The sequence below is a fragment of the Pleurodeles waltl genome, chromosome 10 (assembly GCF_031143425.1).
Source record: "Pleurodeles waltl isolate 20211129_DDA chromosome 10, aPleWal1.hap1.20221129, whole genome shotgun sequence".
NCBI lineage: Eukaryota > Metazoa > Chordata > Amphibia > Caudata > Salamandridae > Pleurodeles > Pleurodeles waltl.
Window position 1 is genome coordinate 337,966,228 of NC_090449.1, and position 14,679 is coordinate 337,980,906.

Sequence of the window (14,679 nt, forward strand, 5' to 3'; positions counted from 1 at the left end):
ACCTCTTCTAAGTGCTTAATTTGTGCTTGTTGTTTCCGGTGCTGAGCACCGGCACTTATTTGTGAGGGCAAGGGCTTATTCTTTTGCCGCAAGCATTTGCTGCGAGCAAAAGACAAATATGGGAAAGACAGAGGAATAGAAAAATGAAAAAGCGTCACAAAGGTTGAAAGCAGAAAGCTGCAAGAGAGAGCTGACGGGGTGGGGAGTGGCTGTAAATAGATTGAAGAGAGCCGAGATGGCTTCAGGATTATGCTGCATCAGTATTCCGTGCTCGCACATTTAAATGCAGCAGCCGCATGTTTAAGAGGAGGGCTTTGGGCACCGGCACCTTTTTATTTACAAATTAAGCACTGCCTTTACTGTGTAACACTGGAAGAATCCAAATCAGATTTTTCTCTCCCAGAGTGGCAGACGTGCAAAATCTGCTGGCGGTGGAAACAGTATTTCCATCATTCAAATTCTAGATCGAGCCCTAAACCCTCCTGAAGTGGTAAACTACCGTTGCTGATGAACATTCATTATCAGGCAGCAGATGTGAGCAAAACTGATTTTTTGAAAAGCAAAATAAATGAAATCTGCCTGCGTCTTATTATTCACCTGTGAAGAGAACTTAGACATCAAAAAATGCTCATACCTGGTCCACAGGCAAACCTGAGAAATAGGCATGTCTTGTAGTTCTCCATGGGCCTCCCTGATTTAGGGAGAACCAGACGAACTGCTGGAACTAGTCAGTTATCCGTCCAAGGGTCTATTTTTCTTTGTTGTTAATCAGAAGCGAATTTCGCAGACTTTTGTTGGAAACATATTTCATACAGCACGACACAGCAGTGCCAGTAACACATGACTTCCTTCCAGGGGGTTTCCATTGTCCCTCACACACACAAACCGCTGTCCACTGTGAACTGAAATCATACTGGCCCTCATTCTGACCTTGGCGGGCGGCGGAGGCCGCCCGCCAAAGTCCCGCCGTCAGGTTACCGTTCCGCGGTCGAAAGACCGCGGCGGTAATTCTGACTTTCCCGCTGGGCTGGCGGGCGGTCGCCTTCAGACCGCCAGCCAGCCCAGCGGGAAAGAGGCTTCCACGATGAAGCCGGCTCGGAATCGAGCCGGCGGAGTGGAAGCTGTGCGACGGGAGCAGTTGCACCCGTCGCGTATTTCACTGTCTGCGCAGCAGACAGTGAAATACATGTAGGGGCCCTCTTACGGGGGCCCCTGCAATGCCCATGCCAGTGGCATGGGCACTGCAGGGGCCCCCAGGGGCCCCGCGACCCCCCCTACCGCCATCCGGATCTCGGCGGTCCGACCGCCGGGATCTGGATGGCGGTAGGGGGGGTCGCCGCGGAGGATTCAATGGGGCCGCGGTACACTGGCGGGACCCCGCCAGTGGTGCCGGTCCGACCGCGGCTTTACCGCCGCGGTCGGAATCCCCATTGGAGCACCGCCGGCCTGTCGGCGGTGCTCCCGCGGTCCTCCGCCCTGGCGGTCAAAGACCGCCAGGGTCAGAATGACCACCACTGTGTTTTCGTACCACGATGAAAAGTGCTTCGGCTACAAACGGGGATCACTGATATACTTACAGCGTCTGGCCGCAGCTCCTCCTTGTGAAAAAACCCCCCGGTCAACATCTTTTTACTGAACGTCACAGCATCGGCAGGGTCCTCCAAGCCCCAGTACTGGTGGGCCCAAAACTTCCCAGTAGCTCCACATCCAGTTTGCACTTCATCCACTAGGAATGCGCAGCCATGCTGTGCAGAAAAAAGGAAATGTCAGAACTCAGGTCTGTAAATGTTAACAAGAAAACAATCTTCATTGTCAGATAGCAGTTATTTGTAGTTTTATTATCTCACTATGGACAAGATTCTATGGAGGATTGTGCAGGAGTCCAGAAATTACTGGGGGCAGAATTACCAGTTCTGGATAATAGTTCTACCCCAGGACCAAGCAGTAAGGAATTGAAAGAGCCACAATGGGGAATAAGATTCGACTCCAGGCATTACCATGCCTTTCCTCAATGTTTTTACCCCTATTCTAGCTCTGGCCCTGTTTCCACATGCAGACCTGTGCACTGAAACACCAGTAGAACACTGAGGCCCATATTTATACTTATTTAGCGCCGTATTTGCGCTGCGTTTTGACGCAAAAACTGCGCAAACTTACAAAATACAATTGTATTTTGCAAGTTTGCACCGCTTTTGCGTAAAAAAATTACGCAAATGCGGCGCTAAATAAGTATAGATATGGGCCTCAGTACGCATCCAAAACTCTGAATTGGGCAGGGCAGTGTCTACCATTAACATATGGCTCTGCAGGAATTAGAATTGGCTCCTATGAATAATGCTTCTGAAATTAAAGTGTATGGGTTAACATATCAACAAAAGGACGTTTGCTTAATTCTGTAAACAAACAGTGATCACTTGTTTCATTACATCAAAGTAAAGAAGCATCAGCAATGCCAGTAGGTCTGGCTTATGAATCAAAGTGCCTTTTATGTCATTTATGGATTTAGGTACTCAGTAAGCCATCATACGCACACTCTGGGGGTCATTACAACCCTGGCGGATGGCGGAGAACCGGCGGTCAGACCGCCAACAGGCTGGCGGTCTTACCTTGGTGAATTATGACTATGGCGGTTACTGCCATGGTCATCCGCCGGTTGTCCGTCCCGCCCGCCAGGGTGGAGACGACCGCCGGGCTGGAGACCTGGGTCTCCAGCCCGGCGGCCGTCAGTATACAGCCGGCGGTATTTGGACCCGGATTACCGCCGTGGATTTCCAGCGGTTTCAACCGCCATGAAATCCATGGCGGTAAGCACTATCAGTGCCAGGGAATTCCTTCCCTGGCACTGATAGTGGTCTCCTCCACCCCCCACACCGACTCCCTCCCCTACACCCCCCACCACCCCTGCCACCCCCCAAAGGTGGCAGGGCCCCCCTCCCCACCCCTACCCCCAACATCACATAACTCACACACACCCGACACGCATGCAGGCACCACCAACACACACATGCCGACATACATGCCAACATCCACACACACAGTCAGACACGCACACCCACATTCAAACATACACGCACACATCCATACAGACATACCCACAGCCATACATGCACTCATTCCCACATACACAACACCCCGGCAAGCATACACGCACCCACACACCCCCTCTACATGCACACACGCACACCCCCATGCACACACACAACACCCCCCACCCCCCTCCCCTAATGGACGATCGACTTACCTGGTCCGTCGATCCTCCGGGAGGGGATGGGAGCCATGGGGGCAGCTCCGCCGACACCACACCGCCAACAGAACACCGCCACGCCGAATCACAGGACGTGATTCAGTGGGCGGTGTTCTGTTGGCGTGGAGGTGGAGCAACCTCCACTTCCCAGTCGCCCGCAAGGAAGGCTGTTGGCGGCTCTCCGTCGGAATAACGACAGAGAGCAGCCAACAGTCATAATATGCCGAGCGGCAAACCGCCTGCACAGGCGGTCTTCCGCGCGGCGGTCCCTCGGCGGTCTTGCATAAAGACCGCCGAGGTCGTAATGACCCCCTCTGTCACTTATCTGTGCACTCAAACATTCATTCACTCACTTACTGACTTATTCTTGCATTCACCTTTTGACACATACAAGTAGAAAAAAAAGAAAATGCCCCCTAAACACAGCGGGCATATGCCTGCAATACATAAACTAAATATGGCAGCGGGTGTGCATCTCACAAATGTATTGTATATGCTCTATAGATGTTTTAAAGTTCAGACTGGCCGCTACATTTCGAACCAACATTTTAGCCATCTTTGAATGATACACAAAGATACACTATCAACAGCAGCATTCCATAAGTATCGCCTGGTTTAGAATAATTGGCCACGTCAGATGCAGCACACTGCAGATGAAATGAGGAACCTGTAAGCTCTGCCTGGAGAGTTGAAGTATCCTCTTTAGAAAATTTAAAATAAAAAGAGGAGAGGTAAAGTAATGAAACAGGGAACTGTTAAACAAAGAACATGAAAACTAAAGGATTTGACAACTAGGCCTGACACTGAAACACACTTATTTTCAGGTGAAGTGCAAATGTGATCAGAAAATGCCATCATTCACAGGCCAAGAGAGCCAATGAGAATGTGGACTGAAACATTACCTCATTCAATACACTTATCATGGATAAAAGCAGATTGAATGTAAATGACAGACAAACCAATGGCAGAATAGAGCTCACCCAAAGGCCCTGTATGTATCTATATGGATATATTTGTATTTAGGAATGTATGTACTGTTCAATTATTTGTTTTATTACAAAATCCAGGCAGGACAGGAGAGCCTATCTGGCATTCCAAAGAGATTCTAGCAAGGATTATTAGAGTGCAAATCTTCTACCCCTTGGGTCTGTCAAAGGGACTAACCAACCCTAAAATCCTTCCCTACAAAGGTTATCTGGGCAATTTCATGTAACAAAATACCTGACTGCAGGCTTAACAAAGTGCCAAACCAATTTACAGTTAAAGGCTTGTTGGCTTTATCTTGTGTTAGATACTAAATACATCAGGCCTACTACCTTTGTCATAACTTTTCATAATAAAAAGATTAGACCAATGGCATCTGAAGTACCTTTCTCTAGTGAACCAATTGGGCCTATAGCTGTTTTCATTGGCTTGTCACCATCTCCAACTAAGGCCTAGTGAATTGACCTAAAGCTTTCCCCCAAGACAACTATCTGACATAAAATGTGCCATAAATGCCAAATTACAAAAGTATACAAAATTATGGTTGGCAAAGCAGAATACAATCTCTCCTAAGAGACATTACAAGGATTCTGACAGTGCAAATCTTCTGTACCCAGGGTTTGTCAGATGAGGTATCCAACACCAAAACCTCTACCTGTTATTTTAATCTGTGAGATTCCATGTAACAAAAAACGTTTTGTCGGCTTTAATTCAAAGTAATAAGAATTCACATTTAAATGCCTATTGTCCTTAACATATGTTTTCATGATCAATATATCATGCATACTGCCTTTATTGTAATTTTTCATAATAGGCCTTTATTATTGTCTTGTCACCATAACCTATACATACCTACTGTGTTGGAGATTTGCGTTCTCACTATACAACCATTTCAGTACTGCAATTCCTCTATACCATGGTTTGTTCAGGAGGGTCACCAGCACCAAAACCATTGCCTGCCACTGTAATCTGTGAGACTCTGTGTAATATAATACCTCCCTACAGGACTTATGACAGTGTAACACCATTCCATCCCTAAAAGTCTAGTTCCTTTAACACATGGGTACTCGCAAACGTTTTCCCAGGGGCCACAAAGTTTGGTCTGTGGTGTGTCTGAGGGCCGCATTGATGCTAGCAGCATGCCAATCAAAGGGATGAGGGGGCTCTGGTTGGGGAGGGTTTGTGGCTTTATGGTGGCGATAGGGGGCAGCAAAGCATATAGATCTAGTGGCTGAATCGCACAATGTGAAACCTGAAAACCTGGCATTAATCCCAGCTTCCCCACTTTACCAAACTGTGTGATCCTAGGCAATTGTTTTATTTCACGTTCCCTTCTTTTTCTTCATTATTGTATGTAGGAGGACCTCACAGTGCATGACTTTAGATTGAGAGCTATACAAACCATTCTCCTGTGTTTGATTTAATAAACTATAAAGTTGTTCATGTATAATAGCAAATCAGGCCAATCAAAGAGTGTAGATCTAACTAAAGGGGGGGTGAAGCAGAGTAAATGGTGCTCTATATCCCAGATATATAAGAGTGCAGATAACAACTGACTTGCCTCTTAGTTCACTATTGGCATTGTTATGAAGGTGGGGGTAAGAATGAAAGTTGGGGGTGGGGGAAGAATGAAAGTTTCTGAATTTATGTTTGAAACCTTTGTTTTAAAAAAATACTTCTCCATGCACTGTTATATTAAATGGTTCTGTGCGTAAATGAAATACACTTTTTGAATTTTTAAGAACACTTACAGTTATAGACATTTGCTGCAATATTTCTTAAAGAATGAAAGTGTTCCTGCAGTTAAAGCGGTGCAGGACAAATTCCTTACTTCCTTTCTTTATCTTCAATCATGTTTAAATAAAGTGTCCCTTGTTAAATGGAGTAAACAGCAGCCTAGTGCTACTACTGCTCTGGGGGCCCCATGTAAAGGTCAAAAGGGCTGCATGCGGCCCCCGGGCCGTACTTTGAGTATCACTGCTTTAACACATACTTTTCACAGTAAGTCAGCCAGGCCTCCTTGCTTTGTCATACCTTTTCATTATATCAGATCCCACCATAAGAGCCTGTTATATGTTTCCCCACTGAGGCCGTAAGGCCTGTTGCCTTTACCATTGATTTGATGCTATATATAGGATGTGTGTAGTGCAGGGCACATTAGCTGCCGATCATCATGAATACATTTATAAAATTACACATACCTACAGGATTACAGTTGGCAAAACAATATGCAGCCCCTGCCATCTGGGCCTAACAAGAACCATCACAGTAAAAATCTTCTCCCATGGGTTTTAAGAATGGGGAGCCAATATTGAAACCCTTGCTTACGATGGTAGTCTCGGCAATTACATGTAACAAAATACCTCTCCTCAGTCTGTAACTTAGTGGGTTAACAATTCACTGTTAGAGGCTGACTGGCTTTAAAAGATGCTTTTCACAAAAAAAGTCAGGTCTTCTGCCTTTGTCATAGCTTTTCATAATAAACAGACTAGACCTATGGCTTCTGGCATAATGTTTCCTTGTGCACCAGTCAGGCCTGTAGCTCTTAACATTGGTGTGTCACCATAATCAACTCAGGTCTACTGCCAGGAGCTTAAGTTTTCCCAGAAGGCAACCATTGGGCATAGTCATAAAATTACAAATGTGATCAAAATTACAGTTGCCAAAGCAAAACACTGTAGCTCCTTAAAAATGCCTGATAATGATTGTTGTGGTGCTTATCTTCTACCCCCAAGTTTGGTCAGGTGGATCACAAACACCAAAACGTCTGCCTACTAGAGATTAAACGAGAGATTCAATGTGACAGAATACCTGCTTACAAGCATTAGCATGGTATAATAACAATTCATCATTAAAAGAAAATTGCCTTTACAAAATGCCTTTGACAATAATTAGGGAAGGCTTACTGGCTTTGTCATAAGCAGATCAACCCTATATAATTTGGCTTTACAGTTCCCAATGGAGCAATAAGGCTTGTATCCTTTGCTATTGGCTTTACACCTTAACCAACACTGACCTGTTGAAGTGCACATCAACTGACCGCCATCATAAATACATTTATAAAACTGTATATGTAGTTTGCAAATAATGTACACTTCCTTTCAATAAAGCCCAACAAAAATAATGAAAGAAAAACCTCAAGGGTTTGTCTGGGTGGCCAATGCCAAAATCCTTGCCTGCTACTGTAAAATGTGAGATTTCATGTAAGAAAATACCTGTCAATAGCCAGTAACACAATGTGATATAAACCAACCATAAAGGCTTACTGACTTTACCCAATGCCTTTCAAAATAACTAAGCTAGACCAAGTGCCTTTATCATAATGTTTTGTAATAAGTAGACTAGACCAATGGTATCAGACATAACATTTCCCACTGCACCAATCAGGACTATTGCTTGTCACTGGAACCCATTCAGGCTTACTGCTTTGAGTGCAAGCTTTTCAATAAGGAAAACATCAGACACACAGTCATAAAATTACAAAGGTATGCAAAATTACACTTGGCTAAACAAAATACTATCTCTCCTTAGAGGGCCTATAGCCCAAAGAGCAAGTCCATACACTATTTTAACCTGCTAGATTCCCTGTAACAAAATACCTATCTGAGGCTTTTTTATAGAGTAATAGCAATCCACCCTTAAATGCCTGTTGACTATAACATATGTCTTTCACAATAGATATGTCAAACCTACTGCCTTTATTGTAACAGTTCCTCATAAACTGATCAGGTCTGTAGCCAGAACTAACTCAGTTCTGCTGTAATGAGTATAAGCTTTGCCAGAATCCAACAAGCCCATTACAAGCACTATTTTAGTTTAAGCCCCAAAATTCAGCCCAATGAAATCCCGTACACAGAGCAACCAAAGTGCGTGTGCAGCATAAGCCTCTCTCTGAGTAGTACTCAGAAAGCTCCTTTTTCGTTGATCACATAGGACCTGGTTTCAGTTGTGCTGCATAGACAAACCTATAAAACTATGCGGCCCTATGCTTTCCATACATCTCAAATACACAACTGCACTCTGAAGTCTAAGGTTAATTATGGAAGAGGGTGAGGGGACTGGTCAACAGCAATATATTCCTTATGCCTGACCCCCTTCCCTCTGTGCTGCTGCCACAGAATTACAAACACTGTGAATTCTATACTTATCTAAGAATCTTCAACAGTACAACAGTGCCAGGTGTGTGCCTCTGAAAGGTCAAGAAAGTTATACAGCAGTTGGTTCATTCATCTGAATAAACAAATAAAATAATCACAGTTGTATAGAGGGGAAACAATTTGTTGTGAAAGCACACAACGTTTGACCAATCAAAACATGTGCTCCTGTTCACCAACATGTGGATGAAGCCAATGCCCCTCTAGGTAAAACTTCTGAGAATTCTTTTTTAGGCTGATCACATAAGGTCTACCAACAGCTGCACTGTCAACCCAGACCTAAGAATCTAACATAAAACCTACCTGCTCTGAGACGGATTAACGTGCAGCAAACCTAGGTTCAACAGTATCAACATTTACTTCAGTGCCATGCTATATGGGATTCATGCTTTAATTATTGAGACCATTTTAAAATGTGTGCTGTGGCCCAAAAGGCCGTGATAAAAAATGAAAATGTGAATTATTATACCTCTAAGGTTCTGGAAGGGGACTACATATAGAACTCCTCCACTCAATAGCTAACGTTTGCTGCAACGGTTTGATCCAAACCTCTTCTGAAGAGTCAGGGGCAGTACTGTAGAAAATAGTTTTTTTGCAAAAAAGTGACAATGAAAGGACTTTAAAGTTTGCTATCTTCCTTTAAAACGAAGGAGAGTAAATAATCCTTTGGCAAATCCATAAGGATTGCCTTTTATAGTACCACTTCTGACTTAATCAACTCAAGGGAGGGGCTGTGTAACTGAAAGGCAACAGATGTATGATTTTCTCAACTCAGGAAAGACAGTATGAAAGAGTGGCCACTTTGGGTGGAATGGTAGACTTATCTTTTTCGGGGCAGGTTCTGAAGGAGTTTGTAAAATATCATTATTGATTAATTGATGAAAAATGTGCTGAGCACCTCTTAAGCAAGACAGAAATAGCTGCCTTGCCCTCTCTGCGGTGTGGTGGGAAAAGGGTCAATGGCCCGTATGCAATTGCAAATTCATCATTGCATATGAAGTGATAATACGCATTTAATTATCTTTTATGTCATACTTATCACTATTAGACATATTGGACAGATACTTTGTTGATCCTTCAAACAATTTTGACGGCACTCACTGAATACTCATTCATGGCAATATTAAAACACACGTACCTCAATATTCAAGTTTGTCACTGACTCAGTTATCATGTAATTCCTAAGGCGTTGTTTGGTTATCTTCGAGTTCAGTCATTTTCTTTATTAGGAAGGTCTACCTCTGCCATATCAGCATTATACTGAACTGTGGCAGGACGCTAAGGGGCAAACTCAGAGTAACAGCAAATGGGCCCCAATGGAGGCTTAGCTGTAAGACTGTGAAAACAGAGTGCAAAAGGACAGCACCAAGGGAAGCCTCCAACAGATGTTTACCATGAACTAATCACCAACCTACTTACATAGCATACTAGTAAATGCATCACTGTGTCACCCAAATAAGGCAATTGTACTCACTAACGCCACAAAGGAATTTTCTGGAAAAGAATCTCTTAGTGAGAATGAGCCAAACTACACCTGTAATAACAATATCACAAATCCATAAAATGCAAACTGCACATCAGTTTGAAGGCAGTGACAGCCTGCGGCAATTTAAATTCAGAAAGTCCCTTTACGAGCGCTTTTGCACTTTCAAAATTTGAAATATGGATTGCACTATAATATTCCAGCCATACGCAGAGTGGACACCTAAATACTTTTTGAAAAAACATATTCACTTCTCCTACAAGCCAATTTATTCAGCTTTAAAATACCCCCGTCAAGCTATGGCTTGCCACTGTCTAAAATAACTCATTCTAGCATGTAAAATCCCCCATGGAGAGGGTTGGTGGGTGTTGTGTAAATTAGGTGTAGAATATTTCTCTGTTTAATACATGAAAGGGTTTAGCAATTTGTGACTTGGTGGGCCTTTTTAGAGACTTAATATGCCACAGATAAATTTCTAAAAATTCGTCAAATCCTTCAGCAAGAGATCCAAATAGCAAAGATTAGATTCATCAAATTTTGAACGAATAAATCAAATTCTATTTCCAATCATTAACAACAAGAAAATGCTGACAATTCTTTTAATACATCTTGTCCGAATAAAGTCCTCAGAGTGGGTTCACTCTCGTCCAGATTGCTCCCACGCACCATTCTTGTCCTATTATCGACAGAGATGAAGAAATAAGGTGGACATAAATACTTTGCGAGAAATTTCACATGTACATTAACAGACAGTACACTGATTAGTTTAGGAAGCACTCAAATTTGGAATTAGATGAAAATAGTTGGCTTGTCTCCAGAGAGAAGCATCTGCATTCTAGACATCAGATATGGGCTCACCTTTCTTGCAATCTCCCTCAACTTTCTGAAGAAGTCGTCAGAAGCATGGTTGTCTCCACCCTCCGACTGTATTGGTTCAACAATGATCCCTGCCACAGTCTTCTTCTTTTTTCTGTACTTCACTATCAGGTCTTCAACCTGCTCGTGGGAAAATCTTTAATTTAGTGTGGAACATACCCTTTGAGAGTAAACATAAAACAATAAGGGACTGATTTATCCTGTCCACTGTATTACGATTCCATAATAAATAATAATGAAGTCTGTAATTCAGCAGACTGGATATCCGTCACATTTGTGACGAAGTAACCCATCCGCCAAACTCTAAATCACACCCCAAGTTACAATACATCTGGGCAAACATCAAATTCCATATGCCTCAATGCAGTGGAGCAATTAGGGTGAGACAGGATTATTTTCTTTAAAATGACACATTGAGACTAATTAGGTACAAAACATTCTATGATTTATTATCCTTTACTTTTAACATTCAACTCAGAATGGCCCCGAGTCCCAACGTTTGAAGGTACTGTGCGAACATTATCAAAATCACATCTAAGAAATATAATTCAGTTATGCAACAGATAAAAGTAATCAGAAAAAAACAAGCAAGATAACTAACATTAGGGTGGTTAAGTACGAAGAAAATAATGGGTGTTTAAGGCTCTTAATAAAAAAAACAAATTCATTTGGTCTGGTATAGAGTTTCAGGGCCTGGAGGTTGACATAGAGAAGGTGAGCATGAATTGTTTGAAAACCAGAATATAGGGGCAGTACATGTATATATGTTTTGAGTGAAAGCAGCCATTTCCTACCCTACCTATAATCTACAAATCCTCAATATTTTAACCTCTTACACTAGCTATTGAAGGACAGGGCTTCCAGCAAACCTTAAAACAAATGCTATAATGCAGTAGCAGCCAGTGCAACTGAATTAGGGTAGGAGAAGCCAATGTGATCTAAACCTAACACGACAATGACCAGATGAGCAGCTGAATACAATATGGTGCCAGAGGAGAAATGTTCAACATCACAAGAAAGACTTTGCTGTTGGAAAACTTAGAAAGATCTGGAGTCTTGAACAGTTGACCAAAACCAAAAGTTTGAAGGAAAGTAACAAGGATTGTTTTTCTGTAGGATTGTTTTTCAGTAGAGATATCTGAAAATATATGATTCATCAATACTCTGTTGTAGTAATAGCAGGTTCAGGTGCTTATATCGAGTGTTGCATTAAACCTGATTCTGGCAGATATGACTTTTTCAGAAGTAAAACAGCATTTTCAATATTCCGCCCACAAACATTTGACTAGCAAAAACCTGCCTAAGCATTTGGATGCGGAATGGGGGGAAAATGAGGTATTTCTATTGGATTTTGGTGTACGCACACTGATTTCCATAGTAACTCCCCATTTCGTAGAAGACAGGGTACAACTTAGGAGTCCATAGTATTCATGAGCAGCAGAACTACTGATATCCAGCATATCGGTAAATCAGAACAAACTCTACTAATCTCTCACAATCAAACACAAATCTAGCATCAGGCGCAATTGATCAATAGCCTTCCCAGTCTGAAAAACAAGAGCGTCCTTTGAGAATGTGCTACAGAGCCACTGAAATGATAGTAAGCCCTACACAAATATGACAAATATAACATGACATAAGTGGCCACAATAGAAGACAGCTAAGCAATTATCATTTCTTTATGTAGACATTATTGGGGAACTCCCAAGGAACCATAATCCCTTCCACCTACTACCACAACCTTGCTAAGATCTTTGTTTTCAATTTTCTTATGTCTGCAGGAAGAGGAAGTAGCAGTTATGCATGACCTCTATATGTCATGAATTTGAGACTGAAGGGAAGTGTCCACATGACAATGTCGGGAGCACAAAGGGGCCTCTATAATAGACATTTTTGTCAGCAGCAGAAAGAAGTCATATAAGAAACTGCATTTCACATACAAAGGAAATACTGGAAAAGGGAAGGAGAGCTATTAATTGTATGCATGCATCTAATGATTGATGTTTAGCTATTTCTTCCACCTCTAAGGAATGGTAAGGTTTCCTGCAAGAAGGTCTTAATCCTAAGACTGATTAGATCATGGATACTCACAAATATTTTCCCAGAGGCCAAAAATTACGGTCTTTGCCCTGATTGATGGCCACATTGATGCGAGCACGGTGAGAGTGGAAGGTGTTGTATGGTGGTTGTCGAGGAGGCAAAGTATAGACATGGTGTGGACAGTGAGTTGTGGGGATATTTTGAGGGCCAAGTCATATCCTTACTATGCCTCTTCATTGCAATTGTGTGATAGAGGTGGGAAAGCCACATAAGACTTGGGCCAACTTCGAGCCAGATGCTTGGCTCTGGCTAAACTTGAAGTTCTCTTGAGCCTCAAGCCCAAAATGAACTAATTCTTCATGTGTCTGCCACCCACACCCTAATGTAATGTGCCAATAATTAAATATAAAGCATTAACGTTTGATGAAAAACATGAGAGGGAAAGAGATACCCATCTATTGGCTGAATTGCACAATGTGAAACCAGAAAACCTGGGATCAATCCCTACTTCCCTACCTTACCAAATTGTGAGATCCTAGACCAGTGATTCCCAAAAACTTTAGAACCACTGCCCAATTTATACAACGAAAAACGTCCATGATCGACCTACTTCTAATGGACATGAGGCGGGCGATTTTTTATTGATACTAAAGCATTATGTGGCAGCGCATTTTCATTTACAGACAGCATATTTGCCCTTGAAATGATCACTAACCTTATACAGACAACAGTTTTATTGATAAAACCACAGAGCACAAAAAGAATAATGTATGGGAATCGGGTTTCTATGAATATTTATCATTTGTGCATCACCAAGTACAGTGTCTTAATGTGTCCTGATCTTATTAAAACCTCTGTTTCCAGCACACTTCAGAATTACAAAAAAGTGTGATTTATTTTTGTTTTCCCTACTGCTGAATGCATAAAATTAATGTACAGGTATTTACATTTTGTTGTGTTTCACAAAAAAAAGACATACTACAGCCTTCCCCTTCACGCTCCATGTACTCCTGCAAGATAGTCCCATAAATCACTTTAAAAACCATGTTAAAAGAATAAAACCAATTTGTCAGAAGGCGTAGCCTGACATTTGACCTCTGTCTTTGAAGCACCCCACCAAAAATCGGCTCATGACCCACTGTTTGGGAAATGCTGCCCTAGGCAACTATCACATGAGAGCACTTTGAAATACATGAGTTAATTTTGTGCGCAGTACAAAACCTTCTCTTGTGTTTGGGTTTCATAAACTCTCATGCTGGTCCAAGTATAGTAATAACATAGGCTTCCCAGAGAGTGCAAATGACACATGACTTGCATCTTGGTTCACTGATGGCATTGTGGACAGGGGTGAGGAAGGATGAATGTTTCTAACTTCATGTTTGAAAACTATGCCTTCTAGTAAATGTCTCTCAATGCACTGATACAACCTGATGTACTAAGCTGATATGCTTCTGCTTGTTAATGAAATACACTTTTTTGAATTTTTAAGAGAGCTTATCATATTTTACATGTTTGTTGCACAATGTATTCAAAGTGGTGTAGGATATTTTCCTTGCTTCTTTCTTTTACTTTAGTTAATGTGTAAATAAATGCTTCCCTGTTTACCAGCTGCTGTGAAGAATACTGCAACAACTGGTCTTGCGAGCTGACTGGTAAGAATGCCTATTATTAGACCTGCAGTAAATGTCTTAGACATATAAAAAAAAAAACACAAGGAAAGTGTTGCCTGAAGCTTTCCAAGATTGGTGATTTACCAGTAAACTGGTTCTTGAAAGGTCAGTCAGTGGCTTCTCTTGGTTATAAGAACAAATGTGCCCCTAAGATGGCATGTTAGTCTGCCTTCACACTGGGCACCACTAATTGGGGCAGCTAGCTGACAACATCTAGAGCACCAACGA

General features: G+C 42.3%; 1 protein-coding gene across 3 annotated transcripts in view; it reads right to left on the bottom strand.

The window, feature by feature from the left end:
* The window catches only part of ABAT (4-aminobutyrate aminotransferase), a 718,549-nt gene that overhangs the window by 74,515 nt on the left and 629,355 nt on the right, over window positions 1-14,679 (bottom strand). For all 3 annotated transcript variants that reach the window (XM_069210537.1, XM_069210534.1, XM_069210535.1), the window contains exons 12-13: window positions 10,724-10,861; window positions 1,578-1,745 (exon numbers count right to left, since the gene is read on the bottom strand). In XM_069210537.1, the coding sequence (XP_069066638.1) occupies window positions 1,578-1,745; window positions 10,724-10,861 (306 nt within the window). The remainder of the gene's footprint in view (window positions 1-1,577; window positions 1,746-10,723; window positions 10,862-14,679) is intronic.